The 20,666-nt window shown below is 43.0% G+C and overlaps 2 protein-coding genes across 2 annotated transcripts in view; both read left to right on the top strand.

Annotated features, from left to right (window-relative positions):
* LOC145458854 (protein NLRC5-like) overlaps positions 1-20,666 on the top strand; it is a 134,171-nt gene that overhangs the window by 58,159 nt on the left and 55,346 nt on the right. The gene's annotated exons all lie outside the window — the stretch shown is intronic.
* On the top strand, positions 18,125-19,947 carry LOC145459088 (uncharacterized). Its single transcript, XM_080337684.1, has one exon. The coding sequence runs from the start codon at positions 18,256-18,258 to the stop codon at positions 19,390-19,392; it is 1,137 nt and encodes a 378-aa protein (XP_080193810.1). The 5' UTR covers positions 18,125-18,255; the 3' UTR covers positions 19,393-19,947.

Here is a 20,666-nt window from a genome sequence, read left to right as displayed (position 1 = left end):
GGCATTCATTAACGTCGGGCAGGAAGTACCGATCCAAGAAGTCCGAGCTATCGTGGCGGTTTCCTCAAGAATCACTAAAAGACAAATGACTAGCTGAACACATGTTTGTCAACTGCATCCTTTCCAACACCAAACAGAACCATTGGTCTATTGCCGACGGCTAAATAAATAGGAGAAATATTTGCTTATGACATCACAATCTAGCGGTGTGCAGTATTACACTTGAGATTATAGGGCAAAATCGAGTGTCTGAGTGATTCGATTCTGCAACACGCAATATGCTTCGAGTCAAGTCGAGTAATCGAGTATCACTCATTATGACGTCATAACAGAATGTAATACGCCAAAGTTCAAATATTACCGTTTATGCCACCACAAAGAATATAATGCGTGTTATCCAGTGATTCCCAAGTGCGGCCCCCAAAATATATTAAGAAATCGATTTATGACAAAAAATAAAATTTATATTTATAACATACTCTTGCTTGGCTTCGCCTCTGTAGTTTTTAATTATAGAATTGCCGCGTTGGCCATGACCGCACCACAACTCACCAACACATATAACGTTTTTGGCCATGTAGCGTGTGACTCCAAGAAGTGTGTCAGAACGATAGGCAGCGAGAAAGCCTAGGCCGTAAAGGACTGCTTTTATGCTGACCAAAATCTTCGGAATACCAAAAAATTCGTTTTATATACAAAATACGTAGAGGTTTAATTGTCCATATAGGCGCCTAAATGACTGGCGCCGAATGTTCTTGTCTTGGCAATCTGAACCCCCCAAGACAAATACCACCCCGCAGGTAAGAAAATTATATGCCAGTGAAGAAATACCAATCTGAAATCGTGTTATCTTTCAGTTTAGTAGGTTTAGGCAATTCTACATTTTTTTGATATAGCAGGAGGTCACGAAATAACATCACGTAAAGAAGTCATACCTAGGGGTCCGCCTGCCCGGAGATGTTTAATTTCACGGGGTCTGCAATTCCAAAGACACTTCTCACTCAGCTCTACCGGTATATCTGATTACGTTGGCAAAGAGGACAACCATGCAATTCCCAATCTTATTCACCGATTTTATCATGAATTATCGAAATATTCGCGCGTCGCGCTGTCTCACTAAACAGTACAACTTTAATTTCGTGGCAAAAGCGAACAACGTGATGTGGGGTCAGTTTATCACCCTATGGGAGCCTGGAGTCCTGACGAAGTGCTGTTACGTTTCTGCCAACGGGTATACCCCCGGAGATGTTTAATTACTATTGAGGGGGCCTATATCTTTTCAAACACACCTCACTCAGCTTTACCGGTAAAACAGTTTACGTGAACAGAGACAGGATGAAAATTGATAGAAATACATGCAATTCCCGATCATATTGACCGATTCAGTCATGAAACTAAAGAAATTTCTCGCGCTTCGCGCGTTTAGGCCAGGAAAGCTGATTCACTCAACGGACACCCGATGCAGCAGATAAGAAGCGGTAAACAGTGAACAGTTTTGAAATCTCGTCAGGGCAATAAAACTACTCCGAAATAACCACGATGACTGTTTGGGTCCGTTTCGTAGCCGTAGTATTCGTGCGGCCCCGACCGTAGGCCTACTCTGAAATTCTAAATCTGGCCCTCACACCGTCAAAGTTTGGGAACCACTGCTGTTATCCATCTCATAAACGATACTTTGGTATTTTTCGAACATACTGATTTCATTCCACTTGATGACAATGTTGTGGGATAATCGTGACTTCGGAAATGTGCTACGTCCACGTCGTCCAGTAACTTTCGTAGCTTTGTACTATATGTTTGGTATGCTGCAATACCTCCAAGCAAGGTTTCAAGCCTTCAACGGTGAAAATTAGTATAGAAACTATAATTCTCGTTGATAAATTAACTGTCAGTGGTGAGAAGCGTATGATTTCAGTACTCGAAAAAATCGTCTTTTACTTATACTCGACTCGAATCATTGACTCGATTCAGATTCGAGTACTCTATCATTGTGCCCAGCCCTACTTGAGATAACATCCTACCATATTGCTCATTAATAGGGCTGGGCACAATGTTTCTAGTACTCGAATCTGAATCGAGTATTAATTTTAATGATTCGAGTCGAGGTGTAAAATACGATTTTTTCGAGGACTGAAATCATACGCTTCTCACCACTGACAGTTAATTTATCAACGAGAATTATAGTTTCGATACTAATTTTATCTGTTGAAGCCTTGACACCTTGATTGGCGGTATCGTAGCATACGAAACATATAGTACAAAGCTACGAACGTTACTGGATATAGCACATTTCCGTAGTCATGACCATCTCACAATATTTTCACCAAGTGCAATGAAATCAGTATGGTCGAAAAAATACCAAAGTATCTTCAATGTGATGAATAGCATGCATTATGTTCTTTGAGGTGGCATAAAATGGAACATATTTGAACTATGACATCTTAAATCTTGTTATGACGTCATAATGTGGGATACTCGATTACTCGACTCGACTCGAAGCATAACACTTGATTCAGAATCGAATCACCCATCAGGTACTCGATTTTGCCCAGCTCTACTCATTAACCTAGGTGCGTCAACCTGTACTGAAGCATAAACCTGCCTTTGTGATAGCTAGCCATCGGTCATTGTTATTCGGATCTGATACACCCCTGTACACCCCATCCTAGTGGTACACCCTTTGCTAAATCTGGTACACCCTAGGGTGTACGAAAACCCCGGTTGAAGAGCACTGCTCTAATATTCCCGGGTTATCGAGCACTGTGACTTGTAAATGTGCATGTGCAATTTGCATACTGCATATCGTTTACTTCGTTATGGGCATGGCGCAATGTGCATGGCACAGTGTTTAATTCGATTCGTTGCAATGGGAAAATATTATATTCCGATAAATTGGATCGACACCGGATGGACCGGTAACGAGTGCACCAATATCGAACGTCAAACCATTGGTCATTTGGTAAAATCGAATTTTTATTGATAAGGTTGTGATCTCCGCCTATATTGCTTTTACTACAGGTACAGTTGAATAATAATCGCTTATTTAGAGATTGAATTGAACTGTATGGCTTAATGTTAACGAGTACAGTGCCAGTGTTAAACGCCGCATCATAATTTTCATACCGTACACAGCAAGGGCATGGAGTAAAGTGCGTTCTAGTGAAACTATGATGTTATCGACAACTGACAAGTATTCATTATGACGGCACAAGCCAACGCGGCGGCATCTTCGTTGCTGCATCCGATGTTACTGATGGCTGACAGACTCTTGATTACTATAGTTAACTAATCTACGGGTAAATTAGTAATCTATATGGACCAGGGGTGGTCAACCTTTTCGGCTAAAGGGCCACAAAAAATTGACGAACGAGTGCGCTGCCAAGGCGCGCCAGGCGCGTAAAATCCTCAAAGTTAATATTATTATTACTTGGGTGTATTGCCGGTCGACTTTTACCGCCCGCTGGGCTGAGTTTGCAAGGACAGGACTATTTCGCATCTGGACATATCGATATCGAAGATTTCCGCTAATATACGACAATCATTTTGTGCCTACACGGGGCCCACGATATTCATCGTAGGCCCCGGTCTACATTTCATCGTCGACGATCTTTCTGCGAGCGCAAACGCGAAAAGACTTTCTCTCGTAATTGCGAATATAGTTAGACTCAATCGACAAAATCAGGCGTTTTTTTCACTTTTAGGGGGGGTAGGCTACAAAGCAAGAAATCGTGTGACAATTAAACACGCTAAGCCTGAAGAAAAAATTTACTACTCTTCTAGTTTATTGTAATGTGCGACAATTTACTTGAAATGTGACTGGAGCCTGGATCTACCAATGCGTCTGAACTCATTGACATTCCAAGTGTTGCGGCCAGACTCATTATATTTTCGGTTGGCCTTGCAAGTTCACTATCTGAGCAATTCAACTTCGATAATATAACAGGATTTCGATAATATAATGAGAAATTAGCTCGCGGTCTAGTCAAAACCTTCTCGCGGGCCACATATGGCCCGCAGGCCGCGGGCTGCCGACCCCAGATACACACAGGCACCTTCAATAGTTTTCAGAGCTGGAGCCGGAGCCGGAGCAGTGGTAATAATGTGGCTCCGGAGCTGGAGCCGGAGCTAGTGTATGATAAAAGAAATCTCCGGAGCCGGAGCTGGAGCAATGCAAATTTACGGCTGCTCCAAAGCCCTGGTCATAATAAACCGGAATATCACTCTACTGGATTTGATGACTTTATCACTACCTAGACGCAAGTTTTTTCTATATTTACTGAACCAGATACACATAAACTCGCAATGTATAGGTAGCCTACGTAATCAACAGAAAGAATCACCACAACGGCAGGAACGGTTTTGCTCAGAAAAAAATGTATTCAATGTCACATTGCATTCAGCAGTATTTCATATTGCGGTGACGCAATCTAGACGACCACAAAAGGACGCCAATATATTTTGTAGAAGTTTTACATACTGTATTTTCCCTGTGCACAGCACGAAATGTATATATTATAAAACAGGGGTCGGCAACCTTTTGCTAGTCACGGGCCAAATTCCGAGTGCATTTCGTGTATAGTACCCTACATTAATGCAATCTCAATCATACAAATCACAAAAAGTGCAAAACACATGTATTTACACTTCAACAACGCAGGATAAATGTGACACTTTGGCTCAGCTCGCTTTGTGAAAGGTTTTCGCCTTCTGGTAACAAGTCAGATGAAGCAAGAATCGGACGATATTCTATATGGGCGTTAGAATACGTGATCTTAGCTTGCTCTTTGTGAATTTCATTGTTGAAAGAAAACTATTGTTCACATGCGTACGCGCTACCAAAAGTCGATGCCGTTTCTGTTGCATTGTTGGTCAAGCTGGGATAAAGACCCATTTCAATAACGGACTCTTTGTCATAGTCGTGCAGCGATATGCTCTTTCCATGATTTTCTTTTCACTGTTGTAATTCCCAGAGTCGCAGTTTTGTTTCGAATGCGCCTCAACATCTCGTGTATTCAGTTATTTCCCCATGAAGTTGCAAATTCAATTTGTTTAGATGTGACGTTTAATGTACTACGAAAGCAAGATTAGATTATTATTAATATATTCTTTATTCACAGTAAAACTGGTAAATACACACATAATCCGGGGAGCAACCTGCCCCCAAAGGAAAATGGCGAGAATGGAGTAAATTTTTAAAATTTCAGTAATACATTCAAATTGTTATTCCTATGCAATACATGGAGAAGTTTACAGAATTGCAGCAGATGAAGAATTGGCAAGGGTTACAGAGCAGAGGTTGAGATGATTGAAGATGAAGAGTCGAAATTACAGAAATCATGCTGTGATTCACAAGTGTAATTTTAGTCCAGTGGTGCATTCAAGGCCTTCCGAAGAATGTGCACAGTGCCCAATAATGTGATCTTTTGGATCATGTCAAATCGAACGTTACCCGGAATTTGTTGGATATGTCTCATGAGTTTTTTGCTCACTACCCCTGTAGCGCTAATGACTATCGGTACAATGTTTATTTTGCATCGCCACATTTTTTCACATTCCATTTTGAGGTCTGCGTATTTAGAGTGTTTTTTCTGATTCTTTTTGCAGTAGGTTGTGATCAGCTGGGACAGCCAGTTCAATGAATAAGCATTCTCTTTTCTTTTTTAGTTTGACGATTATATCCGGGCGGTTGCTCCTGATTTCGCGGTCAGTTATAACTGGTACATCCCACAGAATTTTTACTTGCTCGTTTTCTGTCACTGGTGCTGGGCTGTAGTCGTACCAATTTTTTGTCGAAGTGGTGATGTTAAAATGTTTGCATAATTCAAGATGAATGTAGTGACCAATCCTATTGTGTCTCCATGTGTATTCGGTTGCTGCAAGTGCACCACAGCCGGACATGAGATGTGCTACAGTTTCATTTTGGTTGTGGCACATTCTGCATTTGCCGTCCGTGTTTTGCTTCAGAATTCTTTTGCGATAGTATTTTGTAGGAAGCGATTGGTCTTGTGCTGCGAAAATGAATCCTTCGCTTGCCGGTTTCAGGCCAGAGCTGGATAGCCAGGTCCATGAAAGCTCGTCTACATGGGGCTGTGAAGTTAACTTCTTGTGCTGTCCATGAAGACTGAAGAGGCATCGACTCCCATATTGTTTCTCTCATTTTGAGCGTTGCATTTTTGTATTGGACTCGTGCTGCTTTTGCTATTGTTGTGGGCTTAGCAGCAGTGTTTTCTGCAGTGTACAGGTTAGCTGTTTCCATGTTGGCTTCTCTGACGTACTTGTCGTGACGATAGCTCAGAGATTTTGTTTTGCGCTGTTTGTCTTCCTGTGCAATGAGTTTGCAGTAAATGTTATCGCTGTTGTTGATGTACTGTGCCAAGCCGATGATTTCTGTTTTGAAAGTTTGTTCAATTTCTTGTAGTCCTCGACCACCTTTTTTCTGGGGATGTACGTACAGTCTTTGTGTATCAGATTTTGGGTGATGCATGTGGTGCATTGTCATCAGTTTTCTCGTCTTCGTGTCCAATTTTTTAATTTCATCTTTGCGCCAGTTCACCACACCAAAGCTATATCTCAAGACAGGCACTGCAAGACTGTTTATGGCATTGATTTTGTTTTTGGAATTGAGTTCAGTTTTGAGAATTGACTTGAGCCTGCTGATGTATTCTTTTTTTAGACTTGATTTCATTGCAGCATGTTTAATGTTGTCGCTTTCACATATCCCTAGATATTTATAGTGATCTTCAGCATTCAATTGTTATGGTTTCACCCATTTTGAAGTTCATGTCTCCAGTGCTGGTGGCTCTTCCACGTCGTATGGTAAGTTTTGAGCATTTATCCAAGCCAAATTTCATTTTTATATCTTCCGAAAACTCATGAACAATTTTCATTTGCTTATTCAGGTCCGCATCTGATTTTGCATACAGTTTCAAATCATCCATGAACAAAAGGTGATGTATCTTTTGACCTTCAGAGTTTGCTGCTTTTTTCATCACGTATCCTGTTTCATTTTTTTTTCAGCAGCTCACTGAGTGGAGCTAAGCTGAGGCAGAATAGAAGTGGTGAGAATGAGTCGCCTTGAAAGATACCATTACGTATCTGAATTGTACAGGTTTCTGTTTCACCTTGGTCATGTTTGATCAACAGTTTGGTTATATTATTATTATTATTGGAATAGTGGCGCTTATAACCGATTAGGTCTTTCGCACCACGTACGAGATGATTAGCGAAAACAATATTTCACAGATATTTCGCACACGACAGAACAAATTCCACCACCGGGGTTGCCAGTTGGGGAGACGTCAGAACATTCTCAAGTGAGAATACGATGCCGTAATAGTTGCACGATTCAACTAGAAATCGACGATGAAAATCAAATCGAGAACAATATGAAATAAAATGCGATACTGTTTCTGGAGTGCCGCATGTTCCACAATTGGGGGTATCCGAGCAGTTGATACGGTATAAATGCGAGTTCAGGAGACAATGACCCGTCCTCAGATTAGATATATACCCATTTCGATGACAAGATTATCAGTCGGCAATGTTTGTATTTTCAAGGACAGTTGCTAATTCTTTTCTCAGTTCATACATCGCCATATTGATTCTCTGCTTCTAGTAATATATGGGGTAGGCTATCTGTAGGTAGGCTTACCATACGTCCCGTTTTAGGCGGGACAGTCCCGCTTTTTAACGTCTTGTCCCGGCGTCCCGACCAGTCAGCCAAACGTCCCGCTTTTTAAGGCCGTAAGGTATAGGCTTACTTTTTTAAAAATTTAGGGCAAATTTAGAGCAAATTGCGAGTGATATGCCGCAAATTAGCACCGAAGTGATGCTCCGGCGGGAATTTCGGAGCGAAAAACGGTGATTTTAGCTCTGAGCGAAAAGATGACCTTTTTTTTTTTTAGTCATCCACCTGGCAATGTGGAGAGAAAAACGGTATTTTGAGATCTGAGCGGAAAGATGACCGATCACAAAGTGGGAAAAATTGGCCGGTTTTTGAGAATTCTTCTCCGGTTTTACAAGTCCTAAATTTCTGAAAAAGTGTCCCCCTTTTAGATTTCCAAAATATGGTAAGCCTATCTGTAGGTGATTAAGTTTGTGAGACCAAAATCAGCTTTCGCCACCGTGTCCAAAACATTATTCAGGTTTGTTGTCTTGGCGTACAATGTCCTCTGGTGAATCAAACTGCAGATGACTAACCTATGCGGAGGCTAGTTATCTATACTGAAACGAAAAGTTTGAGATTTTGTCATTGCGTTTTTGAAGCAGAGGAACGGCACCTTTATTGTCGCGCCCTAGCAGAGTGGCAAACCCTTAAAAAAGTATGGTATACCTTTGGTTGCGCGATACACCCGCCTAATAAGCACTGGTCTAGTCTACTCTACAGATATTCTCTACCTCCTACTTTTAATACGAGATAGGCTACTAGTCAACCTATAGATAACTAACCTACGGACCGTAGGTTAGTTATCTATAGTCAACCGCCTTCGCACCAGTTTTATGGCGTAACAATAGACTAATACGACGTAGGATACTTATATCGCAGCAATGCCGCATTCTTTCCAAGCAGTGCTGCACTGCAGATTGGAACTCATTACGAAACGGCGGGCCGTATTCTTGTGGTAACTAATTACTTGGTCGCGGGCCGGACGATTTCGCTTGGCGGGCCGTAGGTTGTAGACCCTTGTTATAAAATAACATTGTTTGTTCCCAGCGCAAGCCAACTATTGGCCTTGTACTTGGCATACAATTTGTGATTTTTCTTCAGATGACAGCCATCTGCAGCAGTCACCAAATATAGTAAATACTTTCTAAGTGTTATTAGGTCATCCCTTGCCGTGTAGGATAGGGTTGCCATATTTTCGGGACTCAAATTCCGAACACTCTTTCCCGCCCCTAGTGGGGTAGGTAAGGTAGATTCCAATTAAATTTCACTATGACGTCACACTAGCAATGATTTGTCTGTCAATTGTATACAGGGGTGGATTTTTGGCAAATGGTTTCCAGGCACGAAACATTGTTAACTTCATAAATTAATTCTGTCAACAATATTGTTTCTTCCTTATATTACTATTAAAAGTTTGGTAATCTTAGCGCTGGCGGCCACACCTCGAAATTCAATATAACCGGTATTATCCGAAAGCTATTGTTATACTGATTCCGAATATATAATTTTTATCTGGTTCCGGGCACTGGAACCCCCCCAAAAACGAACCCAAAGATGAAAATTCCCATTGTTTTAGACAATCGGAAATCTCCTAACAATGCGCGATCGACTCCGCGAGCCCATTGTGTCGCCACAAGTAGTCCACTCGGACTTACGAAGTGTTCCCAGTGATACTTGGCATAATCCAAACCGCTACGCATGCTGTAGGCATTTAACTCAACGGTTTTGTTACAGTGCATTCGCTGACGGACGGAGTAGAACAGTGGATCAGTATTTCGCCGGCAATCCCACAGTCGTTGAGCATGTCCAGTGTCCCGATTCAAGTCAAAATACAAGTCAAACACGAACAAAAATTTATAAACGTCAAAAAAAAAATTGTTTTTTTTTGTGTCTTTAGAGAGACGGATATTTGGGTGAGGGGGATTGGATGCGGGTTAGGGCCAAGGTTGGGTATCGCAAGAATAGGGTTAGGGTAAGGGGGGATATTAGGGTTGGGGGAAAGGGGGATTGGATGCAGGTTAGGGCCAAGGTTGGGTATCCCAAAATTAGGGTTAGGGTAAGGGGGGATATTAGGGTTGGGGGAAAGGGTGATTGGATGCGGGTTAGGGCCAAGGTTGGGTATCCCAAAATTAGGGTTGGGGGATGTTAGGGTAAGGGGGGATATTAGGGTTGGGGGAAAGGGGGATTGGATGCGGGTTAGGGCCAAGGTTGGGTATCGCAAGAATAGGGTTAGGGTAAGGGGGGATATTAGGGTTGGGGGAAAGGGGGATTGGATGCAGGTTAGGGCCAAGGTTGGGTATCCCAAAATTAGGGTTAGGGTAAGGGGGGATATTAGGGTTGGGGGAAAGGGTGATTGGATGCGGGTTAGGGCCAAGGTTGGGTATCCCAAAATTAGGGTTGGGGGATTGGATGCGGGTTAGGGCCAAGGTAGGGTATCCCAGCATTAGGTTTGGGGGATATTAGGGTTAGGGTTAGGGCCAAGGTTGGGTATCCCAAGATTAGGGTTGGGGGAAAGGGGGATTGGATGCGGGTTAGGGCCAAGGTAGGGTATCCCAACATTAGGGTTGGGGGATATTAGGGTTAGGGCCAAGGTTGGGTATCCCAACATTAGGGTTAGGGCCAAGGTTGGGTATCCCAATTCCCCTTTCTCCCAACCCTAATATCCCCCCTAACCCTAATTTTGGGATACCCTACCTTGGCCCTAACCCGCATCCAATCCCCCTTTCCCCCAACCCTAATCTTGGGATACCCAACCTTGGCCCTAACCCGCATCCAATCCCCCTTTCCCTAACCCTAATATCCCCCAACCCTAATCTTGGGATACCCAACCTTGGCCCTACCCCGCATCCAATTCCCCCTTTCCCCCAACCCTAATATCCCCCCTTATCCTAACCCTAATATCCCCCAACCCTAATTTTGGGATACCCAACCTTGGCCCTAACCCGCATCCAATCCCCCTTTCCCCCAACCCTAATATCCCCCCTTATCCTAACCCTAATATCCCCCAACCCTAATTTTGGGATACCCAACCTTGGCCCTAACCCGCATCCAATCCCCCTTTCCCCAACCCTAATACCCCTCACCCAAATATCCGTCTCTCTAAAGACACAAAAAAAAAAACAATTTTTTTGACGTTTATAAATTTTTGTTCGTGTTGGACTTGTATTTTGACTTGAATCGGGACACTGGACATGCTCAACGACTGTGGGATTGCCGGCGAAATACTGATCCACTGTTCTACTCCGTCCGTCAGCGAACGCACTGTAACAAAACCGTTGAGTTAAATGCCTACAGCATGCGTAGCGGTTTGGATTATGCCAAGTATCACTGGGAACACTTCGTAAGTCCGGGTGGACTATTTGTGGCGACACAATGGGCTCGCGGAGTCGATCGCGCATTGTCTAGGAGATTTCCGATTGTCTAAAACAATGGGAATTTTCATCTTTGAGTTCGTTTTTGGGGGGGTTCCAGTACCCGGAACCAGATAAAAATTATATATTCGGAATCAGTATAACAATAGCTTTCGGATAATACCGGTTATATTGAATTTTGAGGTGTGGCCGCCAGCGATAAGATTACCAAAAGTTTTATTCCCTCCACACCCACGTGACCAGAGTTGACGGTAAAGTTGTGATGGTGGTGGACTGGTGGTGATGAGTTCGAAAAGCTGGGGACGTATATGTACATTGTACAATGTACATCATTAAGTCATTTTAATGTCACACGGAAACCCAACCTTTCATGGTCGCGACTACATTTCCGCTGTGAAAATGCTCCGTGGTCCATCTCAAAATTTGTTAAACTGATTACTAAAAAAATGGCATCACCTTTGCCCAGACTTATTCAAAATAGATTTGGCTGCTGATTACGTTCAACATATCTCCGCGATTCCGTAAAATATACAATCAACAACCCTCAGGCTAAGAATCTCTTTTTTGCAAACACTGAAGCAGTAGGGTTGTCAAACATTTTTGACACGCCCGCCCCCTTTATGATGGTGAAAAATTGGTGAAAAAAAAACTCAAAGTGGAACTAGAATGCTAGCAATCCAAACGGATAGTTTGATAGCATGGAAGGTTAGCAATGTTGATGAGAGATAGGAAATCCGCACTATACTCAGATAAATACCTATGAATTGTTGGTAAATCGCGCGGAGTGCTAAAACACTTTCAGACGACCGCATCTTGTTGGGTCCCACTATCAGATGCTTTCACGCCCCCGCAGTATGAGAACCACTGCACTCCTGGAGCATCCAAACGGCCTTAACCGTCACTGTACACTCTAAATCCGCAAGGTCGTATTGAACACTTCATAACACTTTTTTCTGCGTACAGACACACTTTTTAGGCATATAAACGCATTGGGCCATTATCGTCGCAACGCTTCTGCGTATTTCTCCGTTTATATGTAACACTTTGCCACTAAGGCTTACTTTCAAGAAAATTTATACTTAGTAATTTATCATCAATTTCGCATTCATAAACTATCGGTACGTTTGGGGATCACATAAAATCATGGTATATGTAAAATAATATTGTTAAACTGACCAAACCAAAGTTTAAGGGTAATATTTCAATAAAATATACATATTTCCCTGTGACGCAGATAGGTCACCACCTTCGTTACGGCAGAGTGCGCTCGATTTGAGTTTGGAATTTGAATTGGTGGTTTGTCAGGCTTCAGGCAGAGAGTAGGGTACACGTAAAGACTTGGAGGAATGGATATATTGAAGCAGTTTCTGCTACCTGATGGCGTAACGGATCATTACATCCATGTACTGTTAAGGTATGGAAATGCGGTAAATGTTATTGAATATATGTAATGTGAGAATAGTCATTGTTACTGCAGTAATCTGCAGTGTTTAGTTTAGTGATTATTATCATTAGTTGATTAGGCGCCCCGTGCTTTGTTCTCTATATATGTTGATTGGGCGCCGCGTCTAGTTTATTCGTTTCTGTCGTTGGTACTATTGTGTTAGTTACTTTAAGTTGGTACGCTGTCAGTTGTTCTTTGTTGTCTCTAGTTATTGACATGTGTTTCTATTGTTTAGGCTTGTCTTCCATAACCGCAGGCGACCACTATTTTAAAACCTAGTTTCACGACCTACCTTATTTGCTGTATTCGGGACATTCATTTGTTACGTCTTTCATTCGAATATATCATTTCAACCTTCATCAACGGATCATCGTTTGTCTGGATCGGTCGTGGAATTTGAGTTCAATTAAAAGTGGTATCAATAACTCTCCTTACGTTAGGAGCAGTTACAGTTTTAAAATATACGCTTGTCGTAAGAACGGGAGACTGAAGCTATTCGAAGATGGCTTCGAAAGACACGCCAATCAATCAAGAGATGGGTGATCATGATGTAAAGGCATCCGATGAAGCCCATGGAACCATCACGCATGGGGATGTAATGTCCGCTGATGCAAAGGTATCCGATGACACCACGCATGTGGATGTAACGTCCGCTGATGCAAAGGCATCCGATGATGCAAAGGCATCCGATGAAGCCCATCGCCCCGCGCATGTCGATGCAACGTCCGCTGATGACGCCGACAAAGCCCGTGGAACCGCGCACGTGGGCGCAACGTCCACTGATGACGCTAATGTACCGCGCAACGACCGCAATGCATGCGAACATGACGGCGAAGGACCGTCTGATGTAGTGAAAAAGCGGCCGGCGGCGACGCGCAGCAAGACAAAAGAAATAAAGGCAAGATATTCAGAAAGCACTGAACATTTGAGCCTAAGAATGGAAAAATGCTCCGAGATCGCAATAATCTCGAGTGATGAAAGTGAAGTAGGGGAGTCCTTGAAACTGATGCTACAGCACAGAGACAGTTTGAGAAATATTCTGAAAGTGATGAAAGATGTTCTTCCGGACGAAGAGTATGGCCCATGTGAAGAAGACTTCAAACGTTTGGAAGCTGAAATAACGGAGATCAAGATACAAGTGTCGAAGCGTCTTGGGGATATTAGAAGCGATAGACGTTCGCGTTCTAGTCGGTCGAGTCGAACCAAGTCATCCGGAATTTCTTCGAAAGCCGGCAGTGTCAAATCCCATATCCAAACGATGCGAAAGGCGAAGGAAAAGGCAGCCGTGCTGAAAGCGGGTTTAGCGTTCAAGCAAAAAGAAACAGAACTCGAAACAGAACTCGCTGAAAAGATGGCTTCGCTTGAGACGCAAAAGGTGTTGCTTGAAAACAAAGTTAAGCTGGAGCGTGATGCACTCAAAACGAAAATGCAGATCGCAGCGCAAGAAGCGATCGTAAAGGAGTGTAGGGAAGTGGAGAAAGTGGAGAATCCTTTCGGTCTGATGGAAGAGTTGGAGGATCTATCGCGTGAGCCGTCTTCATACATGGAGCCACCAGCGGTTTCACGTCAAGATCAAACAACAGAAATCGCCTTTAACGAAATCCCACCAGCGAGAAATCCTGTTGAAGATCCAGTTGATATTCGTGACCGACCACAATTTAGTTCTCGCGTGGTGGCCAATGACTCTCGCGTGGCTGATTATTCTCCCGTCGAACCTTCAATCAATACGATCGCAGGACACATCGCTCAAGCATCGTCTGCACCTCCAGTAACTAATAGGCTTAATGTCTATTCCGATAACTTTGTTCCAATGTTTGCAGATAATGCACAGATTCCGCGTGATCCCGTGAGTAGATCCGGTGCAGCTCCGAAGATCACAGCATCGAACTCAAATGCTCGCGGTACTCTCGATGGTCTCCAACGCAACGAGGAGTTACTTCTGTCAATGATGAGGGAGATGATATCAGCTCAAAGACTTCCAAGCATTCGACTGTGGAAGTTTACTGGTAACCCTTTGGATTTTCCGAAATGGGAAGCATCGTTTGAGGCGTTGGTAGAGTCCAGAGTTCAAAATACTAACGAAAAAATGAATTTGTTACGGCAATATTTAGGTGACGGTCCCTTGAAGGTTGTCGATGGTTACTTCCTAAATAATACCGAGGAATCGTACTTCGCTGCCAAGAGAGAGCTGAAGCTCAGATACGGTGGTAGCACGTCGATTGGAAGCGCCTTCATCAATGAACTGAAAGCGTGGAAGCCCGTCAAAAGTAAGCATGACCTTCGCGAATTTTCTGATTTCCTGTTGCAAGTTTCAGCCAACAAGGAACGAAATACGGACTTGAAAACACTGGACTATGCGTCTTGTCAAATACCGGCTGTAGTCAACAAACTCCCGCTTTATCTGAAAAACCGGTGGATGGATGAAGTTCACAAATACAAGCGGTTAACTGGTAACGACAACAGTTACCCGCCATTTGTTAACATTGTCAGATTTGTTAAGGACCAATCCGATATCAAGAATCAGCCTGAATTTGAAGTACACGACAGCGGAAACATCGAGAGCAGACCGAAACCGAAAACAACTTCTTTCGCGTTCAAAGTAGAGAAGGCAAGCTGTATGCATTGTGAAGGAGATCATCACATTGCTGACTGCATTGAATTGCAAGGTAAAACCATGGCGGAGCGTAAGAAGGTATTTTATGCCCTTTATCTGTGTTTCGGCTGCGGCAACAAAACTGGTAAAACTCACATTTCAAGATCCTGTACCAAGCGAGCTAAATGCTCCAAATGTGACAAAAGGCATCCTACATGCCTTCATCTTGATACAGATCATGAAAAGGAAGTTAGTACCTCAACTTCTCTATGTACGCAGATATGCGATTCAAATGGTAGAGGAATAAGCAGCGCGCTCATTGTACCTGTTTGGGTTAGATCAAAACATAATGCGAGATGTGAAGTACTTTGTTATTGCGTCCTTGACGACCATTCCAACTCCAGTTTTATCTCAGACGAACTGTTTGATAAGCTTGACCTAGATGGAAAGGATACAGCGATATCGTTGACAACTCTTGCCGGGAGAGACATCAACACGCCTTGCAAGAAAGTCAAGGATTTGGAGATCTTGAGCTATGACAAGAAAGAAATAGTTGATGTGGCGACACTTTTCACGGAAAAGGAGATTCCAGTCTGTCGCACCCAGATTCCCAACCGTAAAATCTGCAAGGAGTGGGTACATCTCACAGAGGTATGTGATCAGCTTGTTCCGTACGACTCTAAGTTGGATGTTTCAGTATTGCTTGGCACAGATGTACCGAAAGCATTGCGGCCGAGAGACGTCGTATCTGGAGGGGACAATGAACCATATGGCGTGCGTACCATATTAGGTTGGGGAGTTGTAGGTCCAATGTGTCTGGACGTTGCTAAGGATTCCGTCATTTGTCACAAAACGTTAATTCGACCTACGGCCCTAGATGACAAGCTTGTGTTTGGTTCGAAATGTAAAGAAGTATTAACACCTCAATCAGTAGGAACCATGTTTGAGATTGAATTTGCGGAACACAATGGTAAGCATATTCCAATGTCCATAGAAGACCGTAGGTTTGTCGAAATTCTCAAAGAAGGCACATTTCAAAGATGCGATGGTCATTTGGAAATGCCTTTACCCTTGAAAAGTAGTACGGCAACGTTACCAAATAACAAGCCGCTAGCAGTAAAGCGAATCGGTCAACTTAGAAAGCGCCTTCTGAAAGATGAGAAGTATTCCGCAGACTATGTGACCTTCATGGAAAATGTCATTAACAATTGGGCTGAGGTAGTACCAGAAACTGACCGAAATATCGAAAATGGCAAAGTGAATTACATACCACACTTGGGAGTTTATCACCCGCATAAACCGGATAAAATCAGAGTCGTGTTTGATTGTTCTGCTCCATATTGCTCAATTTCCCTGAATGATGTTTTGTTGTCTGGCCCAATACTGCTGAATGAGATGCTGGGAGTTCTTTGCAGGTTTCGGAAAGGACACGTGGCTTTGTGCACAGATATAGAAGCTATGTTTCATCAGTTCATTGTATCGCAGCCATATCGAGATTTTCTGAGATTTCTCTGGTTCCAAGACCACGACATCAAGAATGGACCCCTGGTGGAATACCGGATGAAAGTTCATTTGTTTGGAGCAAAAAGTTCACCAGGCTGTGCAAACTTTGGATTGAAGCGGGCGGCTGATGACGGGGAAAATCTGTTTGGTCCCGAAGCTGCTGATTTCATACGCGACGACTTCTATATGGACGACGGTATTACGTCGAAAGACTCGGTTGAAGAAATCGTGGGCTTGGTTAAAAGCAGCAAAGCACTGTGCGCTAATTTCAAGTTACGACTTTGCAAATTCGTTTCCAATAGTGCAGAGGTAATGAATTCTATTCCAACGGAAGATAGAGCGACTGGGTATCGCGAAATAAACCTATGTGATGATATCGTGCCTAACACTCGAACATTGGGGCTAATTTGGGATGTTAAGAATGATTGTTTCAGATTCAACATCAAATTGTCCGATCGTGCGGTGAACAGGCGTTCCATCTTATCCTTTGTCAACTCAGTATATGATCCGTTGGGTTTCATATCGCCAGTGGTGCTGGAAGGGAAACTCATTCTGCAATCTCTTTGCAAAGCTGGGACGGACTGGGATGATGAAGTACCAGACGAGCTGAAGCGCCGATGGGTTGCGTGGTGTTCAACGTTATCATCGATCGAGTCTTTGCGCATTGACCGCTGTTTCAAGCCGCCGAGTTTTGGTAAGATCGTGCTTGTTGAATATCATCATTTTTCGGACAGCAGCTCGTATGCTTATGGTCAATGCTCTTACGTACGCTTGGTCAACGAAAGAGGAAATGCCCATGTTTCGTTGGTAATCGGCAAGGCCAGAGTTGCCCCTCTGAAGCGACAGGTATCTATTCCACGTTTGGAGTTGAATGCTGCTGTTGTTTCTGCTCGGATGAGTAAGTTCCTGAGAAATGAATTGAAGTTCGAAACGGTAAAGGAGTATTTCTGGGTTGATAGCATGGTTGTTTTGGGCTATATCCGAAATGAGTCGAAACGTTTCAATGTGTTTGTTGCTAACAGGGTGCAAACTATTCATGACCTCACCGAACCTAGCTCGTGGCATCATATCAGCTCGGCGATGAACCCCAGCGACGATGCGAGTCGTGGTATCGTTGGCAAAGACCTCACAGATGATTGTCGTTGGCTGAAGGGCCCTGAATTTTTGTGGAAAGCAGGACCATTCGTCGTTGCTAGTGATCACGACTACAAGCCAACCGAACGAGATGCATCGGAAGTAAATGCTGCAATGCGAAAAGCGACTGCGTTTCAGGTAAAAACGGACGAGGAATTTAGTGGTCTCCAATTCATCGATATTAAACGGTTGGAGTCCATTTCGGAATGGAAAAGAATGGTGAAAGCGGTAGCCAACAGCCTCAGGTACATAAACATATTGAGAAAACAACCCTCCAATTTGTCCAGCGAGTTGATGATGATTTCTGAAAAAATAATAATCCGTTCTCTCCAGAGAGAAGTGTTTTCACAGGAGATTGATGCCTTGAAAAAACATGGTACTGAAAATCATTCGGACCTTCCTCGACGCTGACGGAATACTACGTGTTGGTGGACGTATTGGAAATTCGAGTCAAGATTTCGATGTGAAACATCCTGTGATAATTCCAAGGCAGTCCTTTCTGACACGACGGCTGGTTCGTCATTTTCATGAAGGTGTGAATCACATGGGTAGGTACACAACCTTGAATTCTATTAGACAACGTGGCTTTTGGATCGTTCGAGGTCCATCAGTTGTATCGGAGGTGATACATAATTGCGTGATTTGTAAGAAGCTCAGGGCAAAGATGCAGAACCAACAGATGGCCGACCTCCCGCCAGATCGACTAAAAGAAGAAGCACCATTTACCTTCTCCGGTTGTGATGTCTTCGGAACATACTACATCAAAGAAAGGAGGTCTACAGTGAAAAGGTATTGTGTTGTTTTCACTTGTATGTCTTCGAGAGCAGTTCATCTGGAACCGCTGAATACTTTAACCACGGATTCGTTCATAAATGCTTTGAGAAGGTTCATCTGTCGGAGAGGAGTAATCAAGCAATTGCGCTGTGACTGTGGAACCAACTTCGTCGGCGCGAGTAACGAGCTTGAAAGAGAATTGAAGACGATGAATCAGCAAAGAATAAGTGAATTTCTGTTGTCGCAAAATTGTGATTATTTCGAGTTCAAGTTTACGATACCGCATGCCAGCCACATGTCTGGATATGTCGAACGTCAAATTAGAACGATAAAATCGGCCCTTGACCCATTGCTGAATAACTTCGGTCACATGCTCTGTGACGAGTCCTTCAGAACTTTCCTTTGTGAAGTTGAATGTATCGTTAACTCGCGACCATTAGATGTTTCAAGCATTAATGACCCTTCAGCTCCCGAACCTTTGACTCCGAATCACATATTAACTTTGAAATCGAAAATTGTTCTGCCTCCACCTGGTGTGTTTCAAAAAGATGATTTTTATTTGAGACGCAGGTGGCGCCGAGTACAGTACATGGCCAACGAATTTTGGAATCGGTGGAGAAAAGAGTACGTTCAATCCCTGCAACGGCGACAAAAGTGGACAAGCGTCATGCGGAATCTGAAAGTCGGTGATGTCGTCTTGCTGTCGGAAGAAAATCTGCCACGAAATCGCTGGAAACTGGGCAGAATCGACTCCGTTTATCCTTCAGATGATGGGTTGGTGAGGAAAGCAAGGATACTCGTTGGGCGAAGAGACTCCAACGGAAAGCCGACTTATCTGGAACGGCCAATACACAAACTGATATTACTAGTTGAATCAGACTCGTGGTCGTTAAAGACAGAACAGTAGCCGCTATGTTCACTGTGTATGTGCATGCATCTGTCTCGTGTTTAGTTTATGACATCAATGATTGAGAATTTGTGAATACTGTATGCTTATCGTACGTATACGTGTCTTTAGCTCTTCGTGTAGTATGTATTTGTGGATCGATCCCCGACGATGGGAGCCTTCGAATTAATTTGTTTGCGAAACCACAATTTCATCAAATTGCAGTTTCGGAGGAGCCATGTTACTGCAGTAATCTGCAGTGTTTAGTTTAGTGATTATTATCATTAGTTGATTAGGCGCCCCGTGCTTTGTTCTCTATATATGTTGATTGGGCGCCGCGTCTAGTTTATTCGTTTCTGTCGTTGGTACTATTGTGTTAGTTACTTTAAGTTGGTACGCTGTCAGTTGTTCTTTGTTGTCTCTAGTTATTGACATGTGTTTCTATTGTTTAGGCTTGTCTTCCATAACCGCAGGCGACCACTATTTTAAAACCTAGTTTCACGACCTACCTTATTTGCTGTATTCGGGACATTCATTTGTTACGTCTTTCATTCGAATATATCATTTCAACCTTCATCAACGGATCATCGTTTGTCTGGATCGGTCGTGGAATTTGAGTTCAATTAAAAGTGGTTACAGTCATAAAATGGAGCAGTTACAGTCATAAAATGAGCTCGTTTTGACATTGCAGTAAGGTCGTTTGTTTTAGATGTTTTAGCAGGCTACTGATATCCCTTATTCATATGAATGTTCTTTAGATGTTTTGTAGCATATAATTCGTCTGATCTTATTGCTGGATGATCGAGCTTCGAATCTGATAATAGACCAGGCAGCGACCAGGTCCAGTACTACGGTACTGATGGGAAGCTGCTATCGAACTAACTATTCTCTCTATCCACACTGAAATATACCTATGTAGGCGATAATGTTGTCCATTGTGGACAAGTACTGCAATGTCAGCAATTGAATACCGGTATGACAGTAATGCAACGATATTGATTGTTTTTCAACTGCAGCACATTTTACACTGTACTGTTTATTCCAAGTGGTAAGGTGTTAACTAAGGCGATTTTTTTGACATGTCAAAATAGGTCAAAATTTTGCCAAAATTGTTTACAAAATCAATTTTTTTTGCAACTTGCATTTCGTTTGTATCATAGATGATTGCACTGTCGGTGAACTTATCATTTTACAATTTACATCTTGTAGCCTACTTTATAGTCCTACTGTTGCAGACGGACCATCGTCTGCTCATTGTGAATCATAAACTGTCTAATGAAACAAATGCTCAACGT

Source organism: Botryllus schlosseri, chromosome 16, assembly GCF_051294905.1.
Source record: "Botryllus schlosseri isolate E-star chromosome 16, Bs_hap1, whole genome shotgun sequence".
Classification (NCBI taxonomy): domain Eukaryota; kingdom Metazoa; phylum Chordata; class Ascidiacea; order Stolidobranchia; family Styelidae; genus Botryllus; species Botryllus schlosseri.
Note: the sequence above shows the minus strand (reverse complement) of the source record. Positions and strands in the feature narration are given on the sequence as shown.

What these genes read in the sequence shown, in the direction of transcription:
- LOC145459088 (XM_080337684.1), top strand. Translation starts at nt 18,256, where the DNA reads ATGGGTAGGTACACAACCTTGAATTCTATTAGACAACGTGGCTTTTGG.